The 27,642-nt window shown below is 58.1% G+C and overlaps 1 protein-coding gene across 2 annotated transcripts in view; it reads left to right on the top strand.

Annotated features, from left to right (window-relative positions):
* The window catches only part of CACNA1B (calcium voltage-gated channel subunit alpha1 B), a 108,696-nt gene that overhangs the window by 41,898 nt on the left and 39,156 nt on the right, over positions 1 to 27,642 (top strand). For both annotated transcript variants that reach the window (XM_054726819.1, XM_054726820.1), the window contains exons 16-21: positions 4,310 to 4,427; positions 5,704 to 5,771; positions 7,318 to 7,424; positions 7,738 to 7,743; positions 14,872 to 15,663; positions 15,995 to 16,212. In XM_054726819.1, the coding sequence (XP_054582794.1) occupies positions 4,310 to 4,427; positions 5,704 to 5,771; positions 7,318 to 7,424; positions 7,738 to 7,743; positions 14,872 to 15,663; positions 15,995 to 16,212 (1,309 nt within the window). The remainder of the gene's footprint in view (positions 1 to 4,309; positions 4,428 to 5,703; positions 5,772 to 7,317; positions 7,425 to 7,737; positions 7,744 to 14,871; positions 15,664 to 15,994; positions 16,213 to 27,642) is intronic.

The raw sequence follows: 27,642 nt of genomic DNA, 5'->3' as shown, positions 1-27,642 counted from the left end.
GCCCGCCGCTGGCTGCTGGCTGGGGCCTGCCGGACGGGGAGAAGGACCACAGGAGGTTGGCCAGCTGCGGGAGGTTGGCTATGGGAGTGCACTGACCACCAGGGGGCAGCTCCTGCATTGACCGTCTGCCCCCTGGTGGTCAGTGCACATCATAGCGACTGGTTGTTCTGGTCACTTAAGCTTTTATATATGTAGATTTTTGAAAGACAGCACAATAAATATTACAAAACATTTAGAACTGAACAATAATATCAAAACTTAAGGGAGGAAGCTGAAATAATACAGGAAATTTTATAATCTTAAATGTTAAATGCAGTTCTCAAAAGAAAGGCTGGAAATAAACTAGCTATGTGCTCATCTTGAAGTCTAGACAAAAGGAATGGAGTAAACCACAGAAAATTGAAAGCAGGAAAGTGATAAGAGCAGACATTAATGGAACAAAACTAAGAACATCAAGATAACAAAATAATAAAAATCTTAAGAAGATTAACTTTCTAGCAAGACTGATCAAGAAAAAGCACAAGTAAAAACTATTGCCCAAAAGGAAGGCATTAACTACAGAAAACAGGTGATTTTTTAATCCCAAACAAATGTTATGGCACCTTATTATGATGACAGATTTGAAAACTCAGGTGAAACATGCACTTTTATAGGAAAACACCAATTACTTAAATTAGCTCACGATGAAGTTTAAAACCTGAGTCATTTACGACCATTAAGTAAATGGACTCCGTGGTCAAAGCTCTCTCCCTGTCTCTGCCGCCTGCCTGGGCCAGGTGAGGGTCTCCAGCCTCGGGGAACGGATCTGGACGGAAGCTGAGTCAGGTGGAGCCTGGCCCTCAGCAGGCAGCGGTCGGGCAGGGAGAGCAGACTGCAGCCCGGGCGGCCTCAGGAGCAGGTCTGTCTGGTCTGCCGACCTGGCCTGGGCGCCTGGACACCACCCGACACTCAGGAGGCGCCCGACACGTTTGCTCAGTGAAGGGAGACACAACAGTCCAGTAAACGTGAAGGGGCTAGTTCCGCTGGTGTGAAACCCCCGTGGCCGAGCCGTGTGTGCAGTCATGCGCGTTTGCCCTGTGACTGCCCGTCTGCGGTCAGAAGAGCAGTAAGCCGCAGGTGGAGCAAGAGAAAGCATCGCTCTCGTGGTGTGAACATCTCTCAGTGAGAATTGGCGGGGTTTAAAGAACAAACCACAGCGAGGTGGGTGACGGACAGTAGGCGTGCGTTTCTTGTTTTGCGGGAAAGGAAAACATTCTAAAACCGACTGGTCATGGCTGCGAGTATGAAAATGCTGAAACAGCTGGCGCAGTGTAAATGACTGAGTTACATGGCGTGTGAGTTGTATCTCGACAAAACGGCTCTTATGAGAAGACTATGGCCAGATCCCAGAGAGACCGTGTCACCTGCGCCGAGGTTGCCCGGGTCCAGCGTTGTCTCCCGTGGCCTGTGTCTGGACGCGGTCGACGCGAGCATCAGTAGACTGAGGAGAGCAGATGGTCCCCCCTGCGACCCCCCCTACACCTGTCTGTAGCCGGGTGTCCCTCCGACTGGGACCGGCGCCGCTATCTCCTCCTCGACTGCACCCAGGACCTCTGCTGCGTAACCGCACGCCCATTCCTGGTGGCCGCCAGCACTGGTCGTTTCTAGAATCCAGAGCAGTGCCACTGGAGGGCGTTGCACTCAAGGTCAGAGCAAGGGCGCCCGGTGCTCAGCAGGGAGGGTCCTTGGAGGAAGACAGGGAGGGTCTGGGGGGGAATCGACACGGGGATTACTCGTCACTGATGCAGCTGTAACGTAGGAGCCTGAGGGTCGGTTAGCAATCCGAGCGTCCACCAGCGTTGCTGACTATAAGGTCGACATGCAAAGCACAGCTTCCGTGTGACAGCAGCATTCCTATGGAAGTCAGCCATACCAACAGCTTTCCCTCCGTCATAGCCAAGTGTAACGCCCTCCCAAGCGTGCAGGGCTCCGACGGGCCAAAGGGCATGAGCACACGGGGCGTGTCTACAAGCCGGAAGCCTTGGTGGTCAGTGCGGCCCCGACCCGCTCTGACCTGTGAACTCAGTGTGGCCCCGACCCGCTCTGACCTGTGAACTCAGTGCGGCCCCGACCCGCTCTGACCTGTGAACTCAGTGCGGCCCTGACCCAGGCCCCAGCCCGCCGCACGGGGAACTCAGCCTCTAGATTGCGTGGAAGAGGGAACATCCAAGAACAGCCAGGACCTCCAGAGGAAGGGGCTTGCCCACCACCTACCAGGAGTTTTTAAAAAGCTGCAGTGATGAAGAGTGTGAGCTAGAGGGAAGTACCAGTGTCACATTCCAGAGCCCAGAAAAGTGCCCGGGCTGTGCGGGAGGCTGGTTGTCTGAGACGGTGGCAGAATTCAAGGGTGTGAGGATGGATGTTAGAAGGTGGGTCGGGGAGCTGGCTCACCAAGTGGGGGAGCAGAGATCTACCCCCCACGTGGTGCCAGCACAGAGCCGTGACCGCTAACCCCTGTGGGTGCACAGAGCTGTGACCGCTAACCCCTGTGGTAGGCGAAACCTGATTGTGGAAAACCAGACAAAATTACAAAGAAAACAATATCCTACCTAATAATAGAGTAATATGCAAATTGACCATACCTTCGCTATGCCCACGATTGGCCAGGAGGCGCAGTGGGGCGGGACTCAGGGTGGCCGATTGGGCCGGCGGGACGCTGAGCTCACATTGCCAGCGGCGGCGTGAGCTCAGCGTCTGCGCCATGGCTGTGCTGCGGCACAGAAGGGGCCTCTGGGGCAGCGAGCCCACATCCCGCAACCAACCATCAAAAGTGGGGAGCTGGGTGTCCGCTCCGGCACCAGCGGACAGACACCCAGCTCCCCCGCGATCGAAAGCGAAAGCGAAAGCAGGGGAACTGGGTGTCTGTCCGCTCCACTGGAGGCTTTTGAAAGGCCTGGTGCACCAGCGGACACCCAGATCCCTCGCGATAGAAAGCAGGGAGCTGTGTGTCCGCTCCGGCACCAGCGGACCCCCTGCCATCAAAAGCGGGGAGCTGGCTGCCAGCAGTGTCCGCGGAGCGTGCTAGGCTTTGCGGGGCAGTGGATATGGCCTGGATGGCAGGTTAGGCCTAGGGGACCCTACACGTGCATGATTTAATCATGCACTGGGCCTCTAGTACCTTTATGATCTTGGGATGGAGAGGAATCTCATAGACAAGATGCAAAACGCAGAAACCATAGCAGGCGGATATGTTAGAATATTGCGTTTTTTTGGAAGGCAAAAATTAGGTAAAAGCAAAGAGGGGAGCAGAAGATCTTTTCAAAAACATTGCAGGTAGTGGCTTAGCATGCGCCAGAACACACGTGGAGACACGTCAGGGAGGAAGGCTGCCCTCCCGCCACAGGAGAGATCCTGCAGCCTGTGCCCTCAGCAGCTTGCCTCCCCCCACACAACAAGACGGACTGCCGCCGGGTGCTGACGCCGGGTGCGTGGGGTGAGAGCGGCCCGCTGCTGGCCACAGTGCAGCGGGTCTCCGCTGTGGGAGCTCCTGGAAAGTCCAGGATGCAGCACTGACTGTCCGCCAAGTCCAGTTCCAGACTCGCAGCCAAACCCTGGCTGCCACCACGGGGCAGGGCCTGTCGGGGGGGAAGCGGGCAGAGGAAGGGAGGGGTGTGCGCAGTGGTTCACGCAGTCGGTGGATTGTCTGTGTGGACACGCGAGTGGAGTGGGAGAGCACATGGGTGCTGTGTTTAGAGTCGCGTGGCGTTGACTCCAGACGGGGCCTGGCCAGGTGCAGGGCTGCGGGACCCGATGCGGATGCGCAGTGTGAGGTGTCCTCAGTGCGCACGCGGGGACGTCACTGTCCTCTTGTGCTTTCCAAAAAGGAAATGGAGGATCCGGTTTCCTCCTGGAGCGAGAACTGCATTGGCCCCGGCCCGGGTGGAGGGAAGCAGGGGGCAGAGGCCTGAGCAGCGGGCCCTCCCGATCCACGGTGTCCTGACTGCTCGGTCCTCTCCTCGCCCTGCTCACCGTGCTCTGCTTGGAGCTCCCTGTCCACGTTTGGCTGGAAACCTTGTTAAGGCCCCACCCAGTTGGCAGCCACGTCCCCCCGGAAGCGCTAACGCAGGAGGGCGTGGCCACCTTCCCTCCGGGGTTCCCTCACCTGCAAGCGTGCGGGTGTGCGTGTGCGTGCACATGTGCCCAGGGGCCCTGGGAGCAAGTGTGTTGGGGCAAGGGGTGTGTGCACATGTAGGGGGTGACATGTGGGTATGTGTACCTGAGTGTGCGTGCGTGCGTGGCGAGGCGTGTCCTTGGTGCTCGCCCTCCGCAGATCCTGACGGGAGAGGACTGGAACGCAGTGATGTATCACGGGATCGAGTCGCAAGGCGGCGTCAGCAAAGGCATGTTCTCGTCCTTTTACTTCATCGTCCTGACGCTGTTTGGAAACTGTATCCTTCCTGCGGGGCGGGCTGCAGACAGCAGGGCCGCAGGTCTGACCTGCACACGCCGGCTGGGTGTTGGCCGCCGGCCGCCGGCCGCCGTCCTGTCCAGTCGGAGTTGCTCCTGCCCCTGCGTGTCCCTCTGGGGCAGCCGCGGAGGGTGCCTGTGATGGGGTGGGTGCGGAGGGGCCACGACACGGGCAGGGCCTGACCAACAGCGTCATCGCTGTCGCACTGGCCAGAGCCCCGCAGGGTGTTGGCCCCCGGGGGCGGGGCGGGGCGGGGCGGGGGAGTCTAGGCCTGCTGGGAGAGGACGCGGTTACCTGGCACACGGGGGCCTGACTGGTGGGATTGTCCCCCGAGGACACGGCCGTGTCTGGGACAGTGGTCGTCACGATGGGGAGGTGCTGCTCACCCCCCGGGACACAGGGTGGCGGCCCAGTGTCCGCGGCGCCCAGGGCAGGTGACGGAGGCGGCCACGGGCCCGCAGCCTGGTCCGCGGGAGCCAGGCCCCGGCACGCGGAGGGCTGGGGTGCTGCCCCCGGGCCCAGGCGAAGACCGCTGCCGCCTGGGGTGGAGATGGGCTTGTGGGGGCGCGGCTGCAGGGTCAGCACCCAGCACCAGGTCCCCCGAACCTCGTCTACGGAGCACCCCGGCTGTGACACGCTCCTTAGAAGCGAGCAGCAGGCCGAGGGGAAGGGGCCGGGCGGCCTGCCCTGCTCTAGTGGCTCTGGGGTCGGCCTCGGGTGCCGTGGGCTCGGCTCGGACGTCCCTGCTACTCGAGGAGGCGGCAGGTGTGAGCCTGGCCTGGGACCGGGCCCAGCGGTGCTGCCGTGGGGGCTGCAGGTCTGTGGCCTGTCAGATGCGGTCTCTGCCCACAGGACCAGAGTTGAGCCCCGTGCAGCCAGAAGCAGGTGGTTTTGTCCGGTGCTTCTTGCCTCCAGGCAGCGGGGACGGGCACAGGAGTAGGCGGCCCATGGGCCCTCCCAGGAAGCAAGGGTGGGTTAACCCCACAGCCTGAGCTTCTGGCCGCAGTCAGCCCGAAGAGCTGGGCTGGGGGGGTGGGCATGAGGGGCGGTACAGGGTGGCGCTGAGCCACGGCCCTGCAGCTGCTCTGGGCACCGTCGGGTTGCCAGGCTGCAGGGCCCGGGCTCTGAGGGAAGGCGGCTGCCAAGGAGAGGAGGCTGAGGGGTCAGGGTCGGGTGGGCCCGGGTGGGCCCTGTGTCCTTGAGGCTGTGGGGTGCCTGTGTGGGGACAGGCTCCTTTCCTTACCTGGAGCCACCAGACACCTTGCTGAACGTGTTCCTGGCCATCGCTGTGGACAACCTCGCCAACGCCCAGGAGCTGACCAAGGTACATGGGGGGGCAGCGATGCCTCCTGCAAGCAGGTGCAGGAAGGGGTGGGGTTGGTCCATGTCGCTCTGGATGAGGCCAGAGCGCTGTGAGGAAGCCAAGGTCATGGGTCAAGAGCCCGTGTGACCCCTGTCCAAGAGGCGGGTGGGCAGAAGCCAGGCTGTCACTCAGGGTGGGGAGCGGTGCCGAGGCAGCAGGAGGAGCCACCACGCCAGGGAGGCAGGTGCCCTCGAGGGCAGCTCTCGGGGAGCCACAACCTGGGAGCAGAGGCCAGAGGGCAGGAGCAGGTGCTGAGGGAGGCGCGGCCCAGGCAGGACTCGAGACGTGGTGGCCGTTGCACTGGCCTCAGGAGGGGCCACGTGTTGGGGTCCAGGGAGCACCCAACTGGTGCCATGAGGGACCCGTGCTTCTCCAGGTGGTGGGGGGACCCCATGTTCGTCCCGGGTGGTGGGGGGACCCCATGTTCATCCCGAGTGGTGGGGGGACCCCATGTTCATCCCGGGTGGTGGGGGGATCCCATGTTCGTCCCGGGTGGTGGGGGGACCCCATGTTCGTCCCGGGTGGTGGGGGGACCCCATGTGTGCCCCCATGGTGAGGGGACCCTGTGGCCAGTGGCAGGTGGATGGTGAGCTGGGGCAGGCGCAGTGCTGCTCAGACACTAGACCTGGCAGAGCAGCTGAGCTGCCTCTCAGCACGTCTGCGCAGCAGGACGGCGCCTGCCCTTTAATGCTAGATGCCCTCGGTGCCGTCTCCACTCACCGCCTGCCGGCGGGGCATGTGCTTCTACACGCCTCCCGCGGTGTCCCTGCAGCAAACACAGCCCCCTGCCTGGTCCCTTCACCGCAGCCCCGCAGGCCTGCTGGCCGCCACGGTTCCAGCCCCGAGGGGTGCTTAGCGAGCCCAGAGCGCAGGGCGGAGGCCGCTGCCCTGCTCCGGTGGCCGGAGAGGTGCTGCGTCCGTCACAGACGCTGTGACCTTCTGGCGTGCCAGTTTCCCTAGATGCCACCTGTGGACACCTGTGCGTGCCCCGTCCAGCCCACCCCAGTCCAGCACATGCCCGCTCTCCACGTGTCAGTGCTGGGCGGTGTGGCCGGGCCTCCCTGAGGAACCAGGACGGCTCTGCCCTCCGCTGAGGCCAGTGCGCCCACCTGGGCTGACGGTGCTGCCAGCGGCCGCTTTCCCCCCACCCCCACCCCCGCCCCAGGGCCCTGCCTCACAGCTCTGCGCAGAGGCTGGCTGAGTTCAAGAGTGGCAGGTGGTCCCGGGGGCGGGGCAGGTGCAGTTTGCATTTTGACAGGAAGTCGGAAGAGCTGTGGCACCAACGCCTGCGCAGGCAGCGGTGGGGTCCCTGGGGCGGGAGACGGCGCGTGGGAGCGCGGCTGAGGCAGGACACTCGGGACCGTCACCTTGATCAGCAGGCGGCACCCAGCCCGTGTGGAGGGGCATCGTGCCCGTGCAGGAGCCGCTGCCTGGCCCAGGTTCGGCCCCAGGAGGACGAGGCGGACACAGCGCTCTGAAGCACGGCACGTGCTCTGTCCGCTCACAGGATGAAGAGGAGATGGAGGAGGCCGCCAATCAGAAGCTTGCTCTGCAAAAGGCCAAGGAAGTGGCTGAAGTCAGCCCCGTGTCGGCCGCGAACGTCTCCATCGCCACGTAAGGCTCAGGAGAGCGGGAGGGGCCAGGGGTGGGGCTGCTAGTCCACGCTGGGCCCTCAGCGGGGCACCCCTTCCAGAGGCTTCCTCAGGCCCCGGCCTTGGCTGGAGCTTGTTGGGACACCGGGGGCCGTGATGGCAGGGAGCGGAGGGCTCACCAGGGACGCGTCTGCAGCTCCCCCTTCTGGGCAGGAGCAGACCCCGCAGCATGCCGAACCCACGTCATGGCGGGTTGGCTCTGCCGGAGGCATTGGCTCCCTGACCGTCCCTGGCTGCAGGGCCTCCCCTGAGCACAGCCCCGAGCGGGGGCTAAGGCGTCAGCCCTCTGTGCTGCACACGCGTCTCAGAAACGTACTTTGTGAACCAGAGGTTCTCGGTGGGACCTCAGCAGCCCCAGGACTTAACGCATTTCCAGAAAGGTCCTTGAGGGTTGGCACTGGGTCAGAGGCCCGGGGGAGGCCAGGAGAGAAGGTGAAGGCCGGGCCGAGGCATTTGGGACTTCCCGGTGGCTCAGTGCGCAGCCCAGGGCCCGGGGCTGCGGTGGTCAGGGGCCGTCAGCCAGGGGAAGGCAGGCGTAGAGTTCAGCCCCTGACCACCCAGCACACACCTCTCCCTTCCCGGCTGACCCACGGGCCCAGCTCTGTGGCCGGCGCCCCCGCTTCTGTGACGTGGTGGTCACGGTGCCTGTGTTGCAGGCACACCCGTGCTGCCGAGGTGCGTGCTGGCCCGGGGGCATCTGGCTGTGTGCGTGCACGTGGAGCGGGTGTGCGTGCACGTGGAGCGGGTGTGCGTGCACGTGGAGCGGGTGTGCGTGCACGTGGAGCGGGTGTGCGTGCACGTGGAGCGGGTGTGCGTGCACGTGGAGCGGGTGTGCGTGCACGTGGAGCGGGTGTGCGTGCACGTGGAGCGGGTGTGCGTGCACGTGGAGCGGGTGTGCGTGCACGTGGAGCAGGTGTACAGCAGCCCCGTCTGGCGAGGCGGTCACCAGGGTGAGGGCCTGCTCTCTGGGAGGGCGTCTGCAGGGCCTGTCTGAGCCGGGCACCGCGCACGAGGCGGTGGGGGCGGTAGAGGCGGCTCAGCCCTGGGAGCTGGGCAGACGCTCGGGTGCGGGGTGCTGTCCCTCGCTCTGCTTGCTCCCGGGCTGCTGCGAGGAGGTGGCTGTGACCTCCCTCCTGCCCCTCCCGCGTCTGTGCTGCTGAGGTCTGCTGTCGAGGGGCAGTGCGGGCCTTCTGCTTGTTCACACGGGCCCAGGGGGGTGTAGCACGTGCCTCTGCAGGGCTGGAGGTGAGGGCTCCGCCCGGGGCCCAGCCACCCGCCAGGCTGCCTCCTCCTTGGAGGTAAGGCAGGGCCGCTCCATCTGGGACAAAACCTCGGAGTGCAGGTGCTGGGGCTTCAGGTCAGGCCACCGAGAAAGAGGTGCGGACACTCTCCCACCTCCTCTGCTCCCTCCCGGGGAGCCCGCTGCTGGGAACAATGCTGCGACCTGCCTCCCGGGTCCTGAGCTCACCTGTCACAGCTGCCGGGCGTGGGCAGGCCGGGGTCCCCGTGTTCCCTGTGGGGCCCTGCAGGCTGTCCTGGGAGCAGAGCTGGGCTCGGTCCTGGGTGGCAGGTCCTCTGTCCCCTCTGTGGACACAGTGGGTCTGATGTGATGACTGGGCGAGGCCGCCAGGCGGCTGAGGGCCGTGTGAGGCCCTGTGCTCCTTGGCTCAGAGCCCCTCCCCCGTTCCCTGTTCTCCAGATGAGTGTGAGTTGGATGGACAGCGCCTGCTCTCCCCAGGGCCGTGTCCATGGCCAGCTGCTGGGTGGGTGAGGGCCGGCACAGAGGGACCGCCCTGGACCCCGCCCGCAGCCGTGCTGTGGGGTCTGACTGGGAGGACTGGCGAGGTGCTTTCTGGGCACTTGCTGCTGAGGGACCGTCAGTGTCGGTGTCCCCGAGGCTCCCTCAGCGCATGTGCAGCCGGGCACCGATGGTGCCGAGGGGACGGGCTCTGCTGGATTCCTCGGAAGGACCCGTGTCCCCAGAGGTCGGCTGGGGCTGTGAGGGTCTGGCCTCAGTGATGGTCACTTCAGGCCCCTTGGAGGGCGGAGATGTGAAGGTGAGGTGATCTGGCCCCCTGGGCTCTGAGTGCCGCTGCCCACACGCCCTGGCACACGTTCCACTCCCACTTGCTCACATTTACCCACACTCACCACTCATTCCCACCCCCACGCTCACACACACACTCACATTTTCCCACACTCACCACTCATTCCCACCCCCACGCTCACACACACACACACACACGTTCACATTTACCCACACTCACCACTCATTCCCACCCTCACGCTCACACACACACACACACACACACGTTCACATTTACCCACACTCACCACTCATTCCCACCCCCACACTCACACACACACTCACATTTTCCCACACTCACCACTCATTCCCACCCCCACGCTCACACACACACACACACACGTTCACATTTACCCACACTCACCACTCATTCCCACCCCCACACTCACACACACACTCACATTTTCCCACACTCACCACTCATTCCCACCCCCACGCTCACACACACACACACGTTCACATTTACCCACACTCACCACTCATTCCCACCCTCACGCTCACACACACACACACACACACACACACGTTCACATTTACCCACACTCACCACTCATTCCCACCCCCACACTCACACACACACTCACATTTTCCCACACTCACCACTCATTCCCACCCCCACGCTCACACATACACACACACGTTCACATTTACCTACACTCACCACTCATTCCCACCCTCACGCTCACACACACACTCACACACACGTTCACATTTACCCACACTCACCACTCATTCCCACCCTCACGCTCACACACACACACACACACACGTTCACATTTACCCACACTCACCACTCATTCCCACCCCCACACTCACACACACACTCACATTTTCCCACACTCACCACTCATTCCCACCCCCACGCTCACACACACACACACACACGTTCACATTTACCCACACTCACCACTCATTCCCACCCTCACGCTCACACACACACTCACACACACGTTCACATTTACCCACACTCACCACTCATTCCCACCCTCACGCTCACACACACACTCACACACACACACACACACGTTCACATTTACCCACACTCACCACTCATTCCCACCCCCACACTCACACACACACACACACACTCACATTTTCCCACACTCACCACTCATTCCCACCCCCACGCTCACACATACACACACACGTTCACATTTACCTACACTCACCACTCATTCCCACCCTCACGCTCACACACACACACACACACGTTCACATTTACCCACACTCACCACTCATTCCCACCCTCACGCTCACACACACACACACACACACACATTCACATTTACCCACACTCACCACTCATTCCCACCCTCACGCTCACACACACACACACACACACACATTCACATTTACCCACACTCACCACTCATTCCCACCCTCACGCTCACACACACACTCACACATACACACACACGTTCACATTTACCCACACTCACCACTCATTCCCACCCCCACGCTCACACACACACACACTCACATTTACCCACACTCACCACTCATTCCCACCCCCACGCTCACACATTCACATTTATTTCCACACACGACTCATTCACACACACGCACGCTCACATTTATACCCCCCATACACACACCATTCTTTCATGCCCTCATGCTCTCACACCCACTCACTCATTCACAAACTTACACGCGGTCACACGGATTCGCACACTCTTGCATACATACCTGTGTGCGCAAGGGCGTGGCGGCAGGTGAGTTGCTCTGAGCTCCTCTCACACACACACACACACACACTTGTGGACACGGCCTCCAGGAAAAGGGAGCCCTGGGCCTCCTGGGGAGCTGCCCTGAAGGGAACGGGTGGAAGGAGACGCTGCTTTGGAAGAGCCTCCAGAAAGGCACTGGGATGGTTGGAGTCACACCAGGGGCAGGGCTGGGACGGAGCTGTTTGCCCCGGAAGGGAAGGATCGGGTGACTTAGAGCTGGGCTGAGGGCCTGCGGGTGGGGCGCCCGCCCCCTCTCCCTCTGAAGGCAGGTGCACCAGCCCTGCCAGCGGCCACAGCTGGAGGGGCAGCTGCTCTGCCCTTACCGGGCAGGACTGCCAGGGGCAGGGGTGCCAGGCGGCCCCGGGGTAAGGCTTCTGTTCCCGCCACCACGGGTGTGCACTTCAGCCTCGCGCATCTGCCGGATGCTCTTCTCTCTCAACTTCTCTTTTACCCAAGGTCACGGGGACCGCTGACGGAAGTGTGCCTGGCCTCCTGCCTGGATGCGCACCGCAGCCTGCACTGACCGCTGCGCTCACGCGTGTGTTCGTGTCTTAGGCTCTCGGGTCGCCTCACCTTTGTTCTGTTCTGTCTTTTGCATGTGCAGTTTTGTAAGGCACACGCGGGGTGCTGTATCTCGCAGCTCATCTGTCTCCAGCGTAAACTCGTGAGTCGCTCTGCCACGATCCCTGCCCGGCTTCATGATAACCACACGCAAATGCCTGCCCCCTAACTCTGCTCCCCTTGGTCATCCGCTTTGGGGCAGCTCTGCAGCCGCCTGCAGCCTGGCGGGACAGTGGGCACGCCTCCTGATGCCCCTTCCCGCCCTCCTCCGCCCCCCTCGTGTCTGTCCTCTTGTCTACTGTCTGTCTGTGTGCCGTCACTCGGGTCTCCTTGTCCCACGAGGTCGAGTTCCGTCAGTGCTCACGGGGACACTGTGGGTCCGCCTGTCCCTCCCTCCTCACCTGGGAGGGGCTGGATCTTCGACCCTCATGACATCCTTGTAGCAAGAGCGGGGCTGCCTCCAGCTGGGAGGCTCACCTGGGACCAGCCGGAGCTGAGGGAGAGCCATGGAGCCCCGGGCGGTGGGCTGGGGGTCCCCCCGGGGCCTCCTCCTTAGGGTGGGCTCAGGCCCTGCAGTGAGGGGTCTCTGGAGTTTCCAGTCCAGTCACGCCACCTGCACAGCGGTGGCCAGGTGCCTCCTCTGCTTCCGGTGGGAACTGCTGCGGGCCATGCCCCACCCCCTGCCCAGCCAGCACCGCTGGGCTGCCTCCCACGAGCACGTGAGCTGCGGGCTGATGTCCCGCGGGTGGGAGAGCGGGTCCCACTGGCTGGTTCGCAGTGGAGAGCAGTGAGGTGGGGACGGGGGTGCAGGTGGCACACCAGGACCGCCATGTGCACTCAGCCCCGAAACCGCAAAGCGGGGTCCCCAGCACAGAGGCCCCCACAGCGTCGGGGGCGGGCTGTGCCTGCAAGCCCACCAGGACGTGGGGAAGCTGCTCCTCCTTGTGACCCCTAAAGAGCCCTTTCTAGGCAGGACTTAGCCTGGGCTGGAGTCCAGCCACGTGGGCCTGCAGGTCAGAGGGCAGCCGGCCTGCTTTACTGTTCCCGCGTGGCCTGTGAGCTCGGGCAGGATGCAGAGAGGGGCAGCATGGGTGCGGGGTGCGGGGTGCGGGGTGCGGGTACAGCTGCTGGCAGGCACTAGAGGGAGGGGAGGCCGCACACAGACTCGCCCGAGAGGAGGCGGGTGGCGTGGCTGCAGGGTGGGCACTGCAGACGGTGGGTGGCCTGGAGCTGGAGGCAGAGAGCAGCAGGCACAGGGCCAGCAGAGCAGGGCCTTGCTCCCCAGGTAGCTGTGAGGGTGCCTGCTCCCCATGGTGCCCTACAGTCCACCTCGAGCTGGATCCTGGGGGACAGGCCGCAGAAGTGGGGCACAGCCAGTCCCGCCTGCCAGGAGGCACGGCCCCGTCTCATTGTCTGTGCGCAGAGAACTGGGCCTCAGGACCCGGGCTGTGTCTGAGCGGCCGCCACCCTGCGACCAATGGCTTAGACTCAAGGCCCATCTCGGGTGCGGGACCGACCGGGGGCCTGAGGCAGTGCTCCTGGGCCGGCACGCCCCGCATGGCGGCCCTCCATCTCGGGTCTGGGTTGCTCAGAATCCCCCGAGCTCTGTGTAGCGGGCGGGGGCAGGGCCCGTGTGGCTCAAGGTTGGACCCAAAGAAAGAGAAGGTGGGCTGGTCACAAGGTGACCAGGGCAGGCAGCCTGGTTCCCGGGTCAGAGGGCAGGGCAGGCGGGGCGGCAGGTGAAGGGTGCGTCCACAGGTGGCCAGAGAGGGCAACACTTACCCCCCATTGCTCCGCCTCCCCCGTCAGGCCCAGGTGAGGGGCAGGCATTGTGTTCTGTGCCCCGGAAATGGACTCCACCTTCGTCCGGACAGCCACCACCTCTGCTGTCACGTGGTGCAGTCCAGGGCCCTGAGCTTGTGGTGGGCTGTGGCCCTAGGTGTGTTGTCAGTGCGGTTGGGGTTGGGCCGAGGCCCCCCATGTTCTCTTGACCCTCGCATGTGTCCGATCCTGGCTCCGTCCGCGACTTGCTGTGGGACCCTGTGGGTTGTGCCCTCCGGCCGGGTCCTCGCCGGTGGAGGGGGATAGCCTGACCCGAGGTAGTTGGGAGGGGCTGAGGGGCACCAGAGCCAGAGCACACTGTGGCTGCCGATGGACACACGTCCAGCCCCCCTCGGTCTCAGGCTGCTGGGGCCACCACCAGGGTGGCCGGGCCACCTCAGGGCAGGAGGAGCGAGACTGAGCTGAGTCCTGCTTGGCCATGTGGCTGGGCCGCCTTGTGGGGTTTACTCAGCAGAGCGGCCTGCAGAGGCCTCCTGTGCCGGGGGCTGCGCAGCCCCAGCTGTGGCCGAGGCGGTGGAGGTCAGGCCTTGGGCAGCCCGTCCAGCGAGGGCTTAGCGGGACCACAGGCCGCTCTGGCCGTCCCCGGGAGGGGTGCTCTCCGTGGAGCCAGGAGGGAGCAGGGCATTGGTGGCCACGCAGGTGGTACCTCCTGGGAGCAGCCGGTCTTGAGCTGAGCGGTGGGCGCCGTGCTGGATCGACTGCCTCAGGGACGTGTGGCTCCGTCTGCTTCTGAGCGGGCCACCTGCCCCAGGCCCTTGCTCCCTGCGCTGAGCTGTCCCGTCCTGGTCCCCACCCAGCAACTGCTGGAATGGAGAGGAGGTGCCGCCCGGATGCAGCCTCCTGGCCCGCGGCCCACCTGTCCCAGACACCTCTCCACCACCTCATGTGGTGCCCATCATTCCCACTGCCCTCACCTCTTGGGCTCAGGCCAATGGCCACCTGCTCAGGAGTGGCCTGAGCCCTCCCTCCCAGAATTCACAGTCTATGGGTGAATTTACCCGGTGAGTTCTCTGACCCTGGCCCCCCCAACCTGCCCTCCTGCACCGACTGCCAGGGCTCCTGCGGGCTCCTGCGCCCTCCTCCTCCCCCTCCCGCTCCCCGCACCCACTCTGCCATCCCTCCATCGCTATCATCTGTGGCTTCCCCTGCCGGCGGAGAAGGGGGTGCAAGGGTGTTCACCCCTCTCCCCGCAGGCAGCAGAACGCCAAGGCGCGCTCGGTGTGGGAGCAGCGGACCAGCCAGCTGCGCCTGCAGAACCTGCGCGCCAGCTGCGAGGCGCTGTACAGCGAGCTGGGCCCCGAGGAGCGGCTGCGCTTCGCCACCTCGCGCCACCTGCGCCCCGACATGAAGACGCACCTGGACCGGCCACTCGTGGTGGAGCCCGGCCGCGAGGGCTCGCGGGGGCCAGCGGGGGGCAAGGTGCGGTCCGAGGGCGTGGAGGCTGCCGAGGGCGGTGAGGCGGCCGAGGGCGCGGACCCTCCGCGCAGGCATCACCGGCACCGGGATAAGGACAAGGCCCCCGGCCAGGCTGGGGAGCAGGACCGGGCGGACGCCCCCAAGGCCGAGAGCGGGGAGCCCGCTGCGCCGGAGGAGCGGGCACGGCCGCACCGCAGCCGCAGCAAAGAGACCGCGGGGACCCGGGAGGCCCGGAGCGAGCGCGGCCGGGGCCCAGGGCCCGAAGGCGGCCGGCGCCACCACCGGCGCGGCTCCCCGGAAGAGGCGGCCGAGCGGGAACCCCGGCGCCACCGCGGGCACCGCCACGCAGACCAGGGCAAGGACGGCGCCACGCACGGCGCTAGGGGCGAGCGGCGAGCCCGGCACCGTGGCCCCCGGGTCGGCCCCCGGGAGGCAGAGAGCAGCGAGGAGCCAGCGCGGAGGCACCGGGCGCGGCACAGGGCACCGCCCGCACACGAGGAGGCTGTGGAGAAGGAGGGCGAGGCCGAGGACAAGGACAAGGACAAGGAGCCGCGGGACCTCCAGCCCCAGTGAGTGAGCGCGCACCGGGGCCACCCGGCCGCCCTGCCCACGTCCCTGCCCTGGGCCACGCCCCCTCTGGCGCTGCGGGCCCTTCCCAAGGAGGTGACTGTAAAACGGGGAGGGCACCTCTGCGAATGGCGGAATGGCAGGCATCATTTTAAGGTCCGGGAGGAAGAGAGGCTCGGGGGAAGCTGTTGGGGCTGCTTTGGGACACAGTGACTCCCCATTTCCAGGCAGGAGAGGACTGGGCAGCGCTGTGTCCTCTGCCTTGGTCTCCTGCCTTGGTCCTTTTGACTCCCACCTTCCTCCTTTCAACCTCTGCTGGGCCTTCGGTTGCAGGGAGCCACACTGTGACCCGGAGGCCGGCGGGACGATGGGTGTGGGCCCGGTGCGTGCACTGCCCAGCACCTGCGTGCAGAAGGCGGAGGAACAGCCGGAGGATGCGGATAACCAGCGGAACGTCACTCGGATGGGCAGTCAACCCTCAGAGCCAAGTGCCACTGTGCACGTCCCAGTGGCGCCGACCGGCCCGCCGGGGGAAACCACGGCCGTGCCTAGTGAGTATCTCCCGAACCAGCAGGGCAGGCCCCGTGGCGTCCCGCGCGCTCTGCTCCCGCAGCAGCCTGGGGACAGAGCTGCCTCTGTGTGGCCCCCAGGAGAGAGGGTCGTTGCTGGCCACACCGGTGCCTCGACGCCCTTTGCTCCCAGTGCCGCAGGCGAGCACTGCTCCTGTCGTCTGTCACTGAGGCTCTGTCCTGCCTCCAAAAACATCTGCAAGGTTCAAAGTCAAGTCACTAGGGTGCTGAGGACACAGCAGGGGGCGCCAGGGCTGCCCTGTGGGGCTGCCGTCCCAGGAGGACAGACCACACGGAAGCAGCTGAGGACCAGGTCACAGATGCCCGGGCAAGAACTTGCGGGTGTGGAGGGCCGGTGCTGGGGGCGGTTTCCCACGCCCTGCTGTCCCTGCTGAGCTGCCGCCCCCTCCCCCCCCTCGCCCACGTCCACGAGGCCCTCACTGAGCAGCGTCACCCACTGTGTGCAGGCGCTGAGGCTCCGGGTGCACATGTCCCTCCCTGGAGTAGGGAGGGACCGAGGTGACGAGGACAGGCCCTCCCACTGTGCAGGGTGCACGGCTGTTGTGTGAGACCGAGGGTAGAGAGCACACTCCCCGCAGAAGGGGAGGCCACAGGAGCAGAGCGGACCAGCTGCTGCCACACGCCGGCCTGAGTTTGCCCGTGTCCACACACAAACACATGCCTGCACCCTCTCCCGCTCAGGTGCCCTCACCTGGGCCTGTGGGCCAGGGTGCCCTCCCGGGGAGAACAAGGGAGGGCGCCTGGCTCTGGCTGCCTCGCCTCCTCTTCCTCTTCCTGTTTCACCTCCACGGGTGCTAGTGACTCGTCTTCCCAGACTCCCGGCAGCCGGCCCTGCTCTGTTCCCTGGACCAGCTGGGGACGAGCCCAGCGGCCCACTTGGCTTGTGTCCCCGGGTGTCCAGGTGTGGCCCCTCCTCCCCAGCCCCTGGCAGCCTGGTCATGTCACTGTCCCAGAGTCTGGCCTTTTCCAGGATGTGACAGAGTTGGAGTCACTGTGTGCAGCCTTGTGGGTCTGGCCTCTCTCACTCAGCCCATGCGTGTGAGGTTCCTCCGTGTCTCAGTAGTTCATTTCTCTGAGCCCTGAGTGACATTCCGCAGTTTTTTATCCATTTGCCTGCCTACTGGAGAGCATCTCTGTTGCTTCAGATTTTGACAATTCTGAATGAAGCTGCTGTCACGTGTGTACAGACTTGTGTGTGGACGTAAGTTTGGAATCCTTTGGGTAAATGCCAAGGAGAGCGATGGCTGGGTCAGATGGCGAGAACCTGTTTACTTTTGTAAGAAAAGGCCAAACTAGCTACACACTTAGCACGTCCCCCAGCAGGGCGCGCGGCGCCAGCATCGGGTGTGGTCAGCGTCCCGGTTCTGGCCTCTGGGGGGGGCGGGGACCAGGATGGTTGGAAATTGCATCTCCGGGTGACGTCCATGCGGGGCGTCTTTTCCTTTGCCTGTTTGCCGTCTGTGTATCCTCTTTGGTGGGTGTCTGCTAAGGACTTTGACCCAGATTTTAGTCAGGTTGTTTGCTTTCATATTGCTGAGTTTTAAGGTTCTTTGTACGTTTTGGATGACAGTCTGTTACCGGAAGTGCCTTGGGGAACATTTCCTCAGTCTGGGCTGGTCTCGTTCTCCGGACCTTGTCTCGTGCAGACAGAAGCTGTTCTTTTCACAGGAGCCCCGCCTGTTCCTGGTTTCTCTCGCGGGTCAGGTCTTCAGGGCTCTGTCTACAAAGGACCACAGGCCACGGCCAGCTGGTCTCTCCCAGGAGCTCAGGGCTGTGCACCGCACAGGTGGGCCTGCGAGCCGTAGGACGTAATGTCGGTGAAGAGTGTGCAGCCTGTGTCCGGAGTCACACCGTTCACGGCATGTCCAGCTGCTCGGCGCCATTTGTTGAAGAGGCTCTGGGTTCCGCTGTATGGCCGTGGCTCCTTGGCCAGAGACCCGCGGACTGCAGCCGTGTCTGTTTCCGCTCCTGTGCGTCGCTCTCGGTGCATGTCCTTTCGCGGTGCCACGCCGTCTCGATCGCGTGGCTTTATAGTAAGCCTCCAGGTGGGCAGCACGGGTCCTCCTCACTTTGTCTCCAGTGTTGAATGTTGGCTATTCGGAGTCTCCCGCCCCCCTGTGAGCTTTAGAGCCAGTTTGTCCATATCCATGGAATGGCTTCCCGGCACTGGGACTGTGGCTGCATTGACTACAGACCAAGTTGGGAAGAACTGTCATCCTGACAATATTGAGTCTGCCTGTCACGGGACATCTCTGCATTCATGTAGATCTTTGATTTCTATCCATCAGAACTTTGTGTTTTTCTCACAGAGCTCTCTTACAAGTTTTCTTAATTTATATCTAAATATTTCATTTGGGAGTGCTGATGCAAATGGTGTTGTGCCCCACACTCTAACCACCGAGCCACGCCAGAGAGCGCTGCTGCTTTTCTGACAGAACCTGTGTTTGCCCTCTTTCTCCTTAGCTGGCTAATCTGGAGGCTTGTCGATTTTCCTGATCCTCTTAAAGAGCCAGCTTTTGGTTTTGTCAATTATCTCTATTGATTTCCTCTCTTAAATTTTATTAATTTCTGCTCTAATTCTTATTTTTTCTGTTGCTCACTTTGGATTTGCTTTTCTTTTCTTTTTTAAAAATATATTTTATTGACTTTTTACAGAGAGGAAGGGAGAGGGATAGAGAGTTAGAAACATCGACCAGCTGCCTCCTGCACACTCCCTACTGGGGATGTGCCCGCAACCAAGGTACATGCCCTTGACCGGAATCGAACCCGGGACCCTTGAGTCCGCAGGCCGACGCTCTGTCCACTGAGCCACACGGTCAGGGCTGCTTCTCTTTTTCTGATCTCCTGAGGTGGAAGCGTGGAGCAGTGATTTTAGCTCTTTCTTCTCTCCTAATGTGTGCATTCAGAGCTATGCATTTTCCTCATAGCATTGCCTGACCAAGTCGGGCAAGTCGTATTTTCAGTTTTACTTCGTTAAAAATACTTAAAAATTTCTCTTGAGATTTCTTATCGGACCCATGTGTTATTTAGAAATGTGTGGTTTAGTCTCTGCGTATTTTGGGACTTTTCCAGTTATCTTGCTATTACTGATTTCTAGTTTTTAGGAGTCAACACATTTGCCTACTTTTTTAATTGGTTTGTTTTCGAATTGTTAAGAGTTTTAAGATTTATTTGTATATTTTGTATACAAGTCCTTTATTAGGTATGTGGTTTGCAAATATTATCTTCTAGTTTGTGGCTGGTCTTTTCATTCTCTTAATTTCTGGTGTTTTTATTTTTACTGATGGGAGGGATTCTGGTTCCTGTTATCACTTCTGCCAGAAGCCGAAATCTAGGCTAATGGTTTTTATATGTTCATTTCGTATCCTATTACTTTTCTGGATTCTCAAGTTGTTGGTCAGTTTAGGCATTGGTTCTCCTGGTCTTTCTAAGTGTAGTGCCAGAACTTGTGCACATGTAGCCTTTCTAACCATTCCTCTCCCAGCTATGCCTCTCGTCGTCACTTCCTTTGCCGGATGGTGTGGCCAGCGCTGTCATAGAGCAGCGGCGCTCATGGCACCTGCCTGGTATTTGCCTACACCAGGTAACATATGGATTCTGGGTTTGAGAGATGTGTGTGCGTGTGCGTGTGTTTGTAAAAGCATATCACAGTATCCATCAGTTCCTTTTCCATTGAGTATATTCATCTGCAGATGTTAGATTTCCTGAAGGCCTTTCATCGTCCCTAGAGATCACCCACAAAACCTGGGGGTTCATAGTAATGAGTTTTCTGATGTTGAGCTGTGTTTGCGATCTTACACCCCACATGGTTATCATACCTGTTTTTCCACGTGGTGTTGGGCTCTGTGTGTCCATGTGTTGTGTAGGATTGGAGGGCTGATACTTTCCTTGTATTACGTTTGAGTATTATATGATTAGATATTGATGCTCAGTAGTTACCTGGGTATCGCCACAAATCCACTTCTGAAAATCAAATATTGTAATGCAAGTTCTGTCACCTATTATTATTATTTTAGTTAAATCTCATCTGAGGATATTTTTTCCATTGATTTTTAGAGAGAGTGGAAGGGAGGGAGGGAGAGTGAGAAAGAGAGAGGGAGAGAGAAACATAGATGTGAGAGAGACACATCGAGTGTTTGCCTCTGGCACATGCCCCGACCAAGGCTGGGGATCAAACCAGGGCGCGTACCTGGGCTGCGGGTTCAGTCCCTGAACCTGGTCCTGATTGGGGTGTGTGCGTGAGGCAACCACCTGATGTGTCTCTTTCATCTCTCTCTCTCTCCTCCTCCTCCTCCTCCTCCTCCTCCTCCTCCTCCTCCTCCTCCTCCTCTTCCTTCCCCCCCCCCTCCCTCCCTTTTTCTCTCCCCCTCCCTTCCCTGCTCTCTAAAACTCAATGGGAAAAAATACCCTCACGTGAGGATTAAAAAAAAAACGTCCTCTCGTCCAGTGTTCTCTCCCTTGTCGTTTTTTCCTGTATGTTTTGAGTCCTCCCCTTTTTTCTTGATTAGTTAGTGGTTATATTTTTTGGAGATTTTTACTTAAAAAGGCAGTATTTTAATTTATTTATCAGTTCTATGTGTTTTTTAAAGTAATTCTTTCCAACTTTACTATTTCCCCGCCGCCTTTTATTTATTTATTTACTTGCCTCTTCACTCCCAGTGCCGGGGGGGTGGGGGGGGGGGATGGCGTTCTCAGCAGGGTTCCCTCTGGGCCTTCGGGTTACTTTGTTGTTCCTTTTCTAGTCTCTGGAGACTTGGTTCACTTTATTCTTTAGTTTTCATTATTGATTACTTAAGGCTTGCATTCCCCTCCGATCACTAATTTAATTGTAGCCTATAGACCGTGGCCTCCGGTGTCTGTTCCATCAGGTTGTAAAGAAGTCGTGCAGTTGGGCGTTTCCCCTGGTGCCTGTGGCCCCTGGGCTCCGACGTGGGCTTTTGCTGTTTGACTCTGACCTGCGGCCTTTCCTTCCCTTCCTCCCCTCCTGGCCCTGCGGGCCGACCCCCCTCTCTGCCCTCTGCCCTCTGTCCGTCTGTCCGTCACGCTCACGCTCACGCTCACGCTCACGTGGGAGGCCGGGGCAGTAGTTCTGTGTTTGTCTTTAGGTTCTTCTGTGGATGTGCTTCGTCAGATTCCGCTGTGCTTCCCCTTTTTGGAGAGTTTTGTATTGAATGAGCGTTGAATTTTGTCAAGTAACGTTCTGTAACAATTGATAGGATCACGGTTTTTTCTCCTGTAAACGGCGGGCAAGAGTAGGTGTTCAGCTGTGTCTGTGAGACAGTTTAGTCTTGTATTATTGTTTATTAATTATTTTATCGTTTTGCTTACCAACACTGCACACCTGCTTTTGCCCCACCCTGTATGCTAGTTTATATTGATGTTCAGATCCTCGGCGGCCGTGACCCTGGGATAAACTCTGCCGTCGTCGTCTGTAGTGACTCTTGTGTCCTGAGTGCCACCTGCACTGTGGGGAGGAGCTGGCTCTGTGTGCGTGAGGGTGCTGGTCTGAGCTTCCCTTTGCACTGCCGTCGAGTTTGGTGTCAGAAGACTGAATTCGTAGAAGGATTGGAAAGCGTTGCTTCTGTTTTGGGAGGAGATTGTGTATAATTGGTGTTCATTCTTGTTTAAATGTTTGGAAGAATTTGCCAATGAAGCGTTTCTCCGTGGATGTCAGCTGGTTACCACTGGTCGGAGGCTGTTTGTTTCATGGCAGGGGGCGCAGCAGCTTGTGCTGCAGAAGGGGCTGGGCCGAGGGTGAGGGGTCGTGTTGGTGGTGTGTGGTGTGTGGTGTGTGGTGTGGTGTGGTGTGTGTGTGGGTGGTGTGGTGTGTGTGGTGTGTGGTGTGTGTGTGTGGTGTGTGGTGTGTGTGTGGTGTGTGTGTGTGTGTGTGTGGTGTGTGTGTGTGGTGTGTGTGTGTGGTGTGTGGTGTGGTGTGTTGTGTGTGGGTGTGTGTGTGTGTGTGTGTGTGTGTGGTATGGTGTGTTGTGTGGTGTGTGTGGTGTGTGTTGTGGTGTGTGTGTGTGGTGTGGTGTGTGTGTGGGGTGTGTGTGTGGGGTGTGGGGTGTGTGTGGTGTGTGTGTGGTGTGTGTGTGTGGTGTGTTGTGTGTGTGTGGTGTGTGTGTGGGGTGTGTGGTGTGTGTGGTGTGTGTGGTGTGGTGTGTGTGGTGTGGTGTGGTGTGGTATGGTGTGTGTGGTGTGTGTGTGTTGTGTGTGTGTGTGGTGTGTGGTGTGTGTGGTGTGTGTGGTGTGGTGTGTGTGGTATGGTGTGTGTGGTGTGTTGTGTTGTGTGTGTGTGTGTGGTGTGTGGTGTGTGTGGTGTGTGTGGTGTGGTGTGTGTGTGTGGTGTGTGTGGTGTGTGTGGGTGGTGTGGTGTGTGTGTGTGGTGTGTGTGTGGTGTGTGTGTGTGGTGTGGTGTGTGTGTGTGGTGTGTGGTGTGTGTGTGGGGTGTGTGGTGTGTGTGGTGTGTGTGTGTGGTGTGTGTGGTGTGTATGTGTGTGTGTGTGTGGTGTGGTGTGTGTGTGTGGTGTGTGGTGTGTGTGTGGTGTGTGTGGTATGTGTGGTGTGTGGTGTGTGGTGTGTGTGTGGTGTGTGTGGTATGTGTGGTGTGGTGTGTGTGTGGTGTGTGTGTTGTGTGTGTGGTGTGCGTGGTGTGTGGGGTGTGGTGTGGTGTGGTGTGTGGTGTGTGTGTGTATGTGTGGTGTGGTGTGGTGTGTGTGTGGGGTGTGTGTGTGGTGTGGTGTGTGGTGTGTGTGGGGTGTGTGGTGTGTGTGGTATGTGTGGGGTGTGGGGTGTGGTGTGTGTGTGGTGTGTGTGGTGTGTGTGTGGGGTGTGTGGTGTGTGTGGTGTGTGTGTGGGGTGTGTGTGTGGTGTGGGTGGTGTGTGTGGGGTGTGTGTGGGGTGTGTGGTGTGTGGGGTGTGGGGTGTGGTGTGTGGGGTGTGTGTGTGTGTGGTGTGGTGTGTTGTGTGTGTGTGTGTGGGGTGTGTGTGGGGTGTGTGTGGGGTGTGTGTGGTGTGTGTGGTGTGTGTGTGTGTGTGTGGGGGGTGTGTGTGGTGTGGTGGTGTGTGGTGGTGTGTGGGGTGTGTGTGGGGTGTGTGTGGTGTGTGGTGTGTGGGGTGTGGGGTGTGTGGGTGGTGTGGGTGTGTGTGTGGTGTGTGGTGTGTGTGGTGTGTGGTGGTGTGGGGTGTGGTTTGTGGTGTGTGTGTGTGTGGTGTGTGGGGTGTCTGTGTGGTGACAGTGCCCTAGTCTCTGCTGTGCTCGGACCCGCAGGGCCAGCCCTGCTCATTCCTGGTGTCGGTCACGGGTCAGTCTTGCTAGAGGTTTGTTAACCCATTGCTCTTCCCACTGGTTTTCTCTTCTTTTTCTGTCCCAGAGGCCTTTGCTTTCTGCGCTGTCTCCTCCTCTGTTTGCTCCGGGTTGTGCCGCTCTGGTGTCCGCGATGGGAGCTTAGGTCACGGACGGGAGTCGTGTCCTCTTTCCTGACGCCGACAGACTGCTCTGGGGCGCCGCCGTCTGCGCGGCGCGCTGGTGTCCCGTCTGTGGGCGGAGGGAGCAGGTGCTGTCTCCACAGGGAACGTGCGTTTGTCCGGCTCTCCTTCCTGTTCTGTTGGCTTTTGTTTCACATCCTTTGCAGCTTTGTGTGGGAGAACATACGCAGCTAGAACGTGTCTCCTGGAAAGACTGGCCATTCGGTCACGTGTGTGTGTCTCCCTGTAGCGACGGTTCCCTTTGCTCTGATGTCGCCCTTTTCCGACCTAAACATGCCGCTCCTGCTCTCGTTTTCTGTCTTTTCACCTTTTTATGTTCACACGAGCTGCATCGTTACATCCTTAGGCGAGTTTGCTGTAGACAGCATATGGTTGGTTCGTGTTTTTAATTCATCCTGTCAGCTCTGTCTTTTTGTCATATTTAGACTATTTACATTTAATGTAATTATATATGTTACGGCTTCAGACTGCTGTTGTGGTTTCTTTTTGTTTTTTCTGTTTTTTTGTTTCCCTGGCTTCTTTTCCCTGCCTTCCTTGGGTAACTTGTATATATTTAAGAATTCATTTTGCTTTAACTATAGCATTTTTTAGTGTATCACTGTATTTTTTTTAATGTTTGCTCTGGGTATTACATTATACAATAATTTACTCCAGGATACCAAAGTTACCACTGTACAGTTTGAGTGAAGTCTGAGAATTCACTCCTTTTTTCCTCCCCATATATAGTATAACTAGAGGCCCAGTACACGAAATTCATGCACTGGGGGCAGAGGGGTCCCTCAGCCCGGCCTGTGCCCTCTCATAGTCCGGGACCCCTCGGGGGATGTCCACCTGCCGGCTTAGACCCGGTTCCCCCGGGGATCGGGCCTAAGCTGGCAGTCTGGGGGAACCGAGCCTAAACGGGCAGTCAGACATCCCTCTCGCAATCCGGGATCCCTCACTCCTTACCACTCGGCTCCTTACTGCTCGGCTCACTGCTCCTTAGTGCTGCTGCGGAGGCGGGAGAGGCTCCCGCCACCTTGGCTGTGCTTGCCAACCGTGAGCCTGGCTTCTGGCTGAGCAGCGCTCCCCCTGTGGGAGCCACTGACCACCAGGGGGCAGTTCTTGCGTTGAGCGTCTGCCTCCTGGTGGTCAGTGCACATCATACCGACCGGTTGCTTAGGCTTTTATTATATAGATCAGTGATGGCGAACCTATGACACGCGTGTCAGCACTGACACGCTTAGCCATTTCTGATGACACGCGGCCGCTAAGGCGGCCGCATGCCGAGGATGAAACATTTGCGAAATAATGTTTTTTCCTCAAAGTGACACACTACCCGAGTTATGCTCAGTTTTCTGGCGAAGTTTGACACACACCAAGCTCAAAAGGTTGCCCATCACTGATATAGATTGTCGTAAATATTTCCTGTGCATATATTTAGAACCACATCAATATGTGTTACAACTTTTGTTTCACCCTAGAAATTTAGAAAACTTAAGAGAAGAAAGTATATTGTATTTGCTCATATTTTTACTCCTTCTATTTTTCTTGCTTTCTTCCTGATACTCCAATATTTCTTCTTTCATAATTTATATTCTGTTTAGAGGACCTTTTGTGGTCATTCTGTTAGTGTAGGCCTGTGGGTGACAGATTCTCTTAGTTCCTTCATCTGATAATGTCTTGATTTTCCATTCCTGAAGGATATTTTTACTGGGTATAGAATTCTGGGTTGACAGTTCTTTTTTTTTCAGCACTTGAAAAAACGTGTGCCTCTTCCTTGTGACCTCCATGGTTTCTGATGAGAAATCTACTGTCATTCGAATTGTTTTCTTCCTATAGGTAAGATGTTTCTCTCTCGCTGCTTTCAAGATTTGTTTCTTTGTCTTTATATTTCCGCAGTTTGATTATGATATATGTTGGCATGAGTTGCTTTAGGCTTATTCTGTTTGGGGTTTGCTCAGATTCTTGAATTTGTAGGTTTATGTCTTTTTGCCAAATTTGGAGTATTTCATCCATTATGTCTTTGAATACGTCTTCAGCTCTGCCCTCTTTCTCTTTTCCTTTCAGGACTCTGTTGACATGAATGGTGGATCTTTTGTTATAGTCACAAAGGTCTCTGAGACTCTTAACTTTTTTCAGTCTCTTTTTCTCTGTTGTTTAGATGGGTAATTACTTTTGTTCTGTCTCTCAGTTCACTGATTCTCTCCTCTGTATGCTCCATTCTGCTGTTAAGCCCACCTATTGAATTTTAATTTCAGTTATTATATTTTTTCAGTTATGAAATTTATATTTGGTTCTTTTTTATATCTTCTAATTCTTTGCTAAGGTTTTCTGTTTCTTTTTGATATTTTTTCAAGTGTGTTCTTAATAGTCTGTTGAAGCAGATTTATGAACTTTGCATTATGGTCAGATAATCCTAACTTCTGTATTATTTGGTGTTTGTTGAATGTCTTTTCTCATCAAAATGGATATTTTCCTGATTCTTGATGTGACAAGTGATTTTTCTATTGAGACCTAGACATGTTGATATTCTGTTATTAGCCTGTGAGTCCTAGGTAAGTGTTTGTCTTAGCTGGTCTGCTGTGACACTGCTCAGTGGGGTGAAGCGGGAAGCACTGAATGTCACCTCCCTAGAAGGGGCCATCGGGAGTTAGCTTTCACATACAGATTAGGCCAGGGCTGAGAGCCCCCAGGGATGGCCACCTGTTCCCGTACCATTTGTGGAAAAGGCTCTCCTGTTCCTAGTGAGTCACTTGGGCACTTTTGTTAAAAATCAATTGGTGGATGTTATTTCACTTCAGGAAAAATGTCTGGGGTTATGCACTTAGATGTTAGTTCTGTTACATAGTTTTATTTTCCAGGCATTCCGGTTATATAAATCTTGGATTACTTTGCCTATTTTTTTATTTGACCTTCTGATCCTTTTGAAAACTCATTCCGTCCTGGCCGGTAGCTCAGTTGGTTAGAACGTCGTCCTGGTATGCCCGGCTGCAGGATTCCCTTGCTCCACACGCTCACCGGCACTGCTGTTTGTTGGCTCGTTGACGGCAGCCGTCCAGCAGGTGTGAGGCGGTGTCTCCCCGTGGCTCACTGTGCCTCTCTGATGACGTGTGATGGCGAACATCCCTGGCATGTTTCTCTTGCATCTGTATGTCCTCCTCGGAGAAGTGTCTGTTCAGGTCCTTTGCCCGTTTTTTAATTGAATTGTTTGTCTTCCTTTTGTTGAGTTGTATGCGTTCTTTCTGTATTTTGGAAATTAACCAGGTTATAAGATTTTAATTTAATTATTTGATTTTGTATTTGTATCTCTTTAGTCTTATCCTGAAAATTTGTGTCTTTTTACTTTTTGGAAAAGTTCTAGGTTTCCAGTCATAGTGAGCAGGACCCACAAGAGCTTTGCCGTAGGCCCCTGCCAGGCTCCACCTGTGGGCAGCCTCCTTCACCGTCAGCACCCACAGCTGGTGCGCCCGTTAGAGTCAGTGCGCCCACACCGCCACACCACGCCACCGCCTGCGGAGCCCACAGCTGGCGTGAGGCCGCTCCAGGCTGTCGGTGCTGTGGGTTTGGACCAATGTGTAATGATACGTATCTACCGTTATAACTGGACAGAGCAGGTTCGCTGCCCTAAAATCCCTTTTGTCTTTCTACTTTGTGAATTCCGTTTTTAAAATGATATTCTTTTTTAAAAATTATGTTTCTAATTATTTGCTCCTATTGTATAGAAATATAAGCAGGTTTTTATCCAGCCAGAGTTTCCAATCTCTCTTGTTACTCTATAAATAATTTCCTGTAGATTATTTTGTTTTCTATGTAGATAGTTACATCGCCTCTGAATATAACTTTTGACTCATGAACTTTAAAGTTTGTTTTTCAATTTCCATTTGTAAAATTTGAACCTTAATTAATCTTTTTTGTTTCCGAGAA

The sequence above is a fragment of the Eptesicus fuscus genome, chromosome 15, assembly GCF_027574615.1.
Source record: "Eptesicus fuscus isolate TK198812 chromosome 15, DD_ASM_mEF_20220401, whole genome shotgun sequence".
In the NCBI taxonomy this organism is placed as follows: Eukaryota; Metazoa; Chordata; class Mammalia; order Chiroptera; family Vespertilionidae; genus Eptesicus; species Eptesicus fuscus.
Note: the sequence above shows the minus strand (reverse complement) of the source record. Positions and strands in the feature narration are given on the sequence as shown.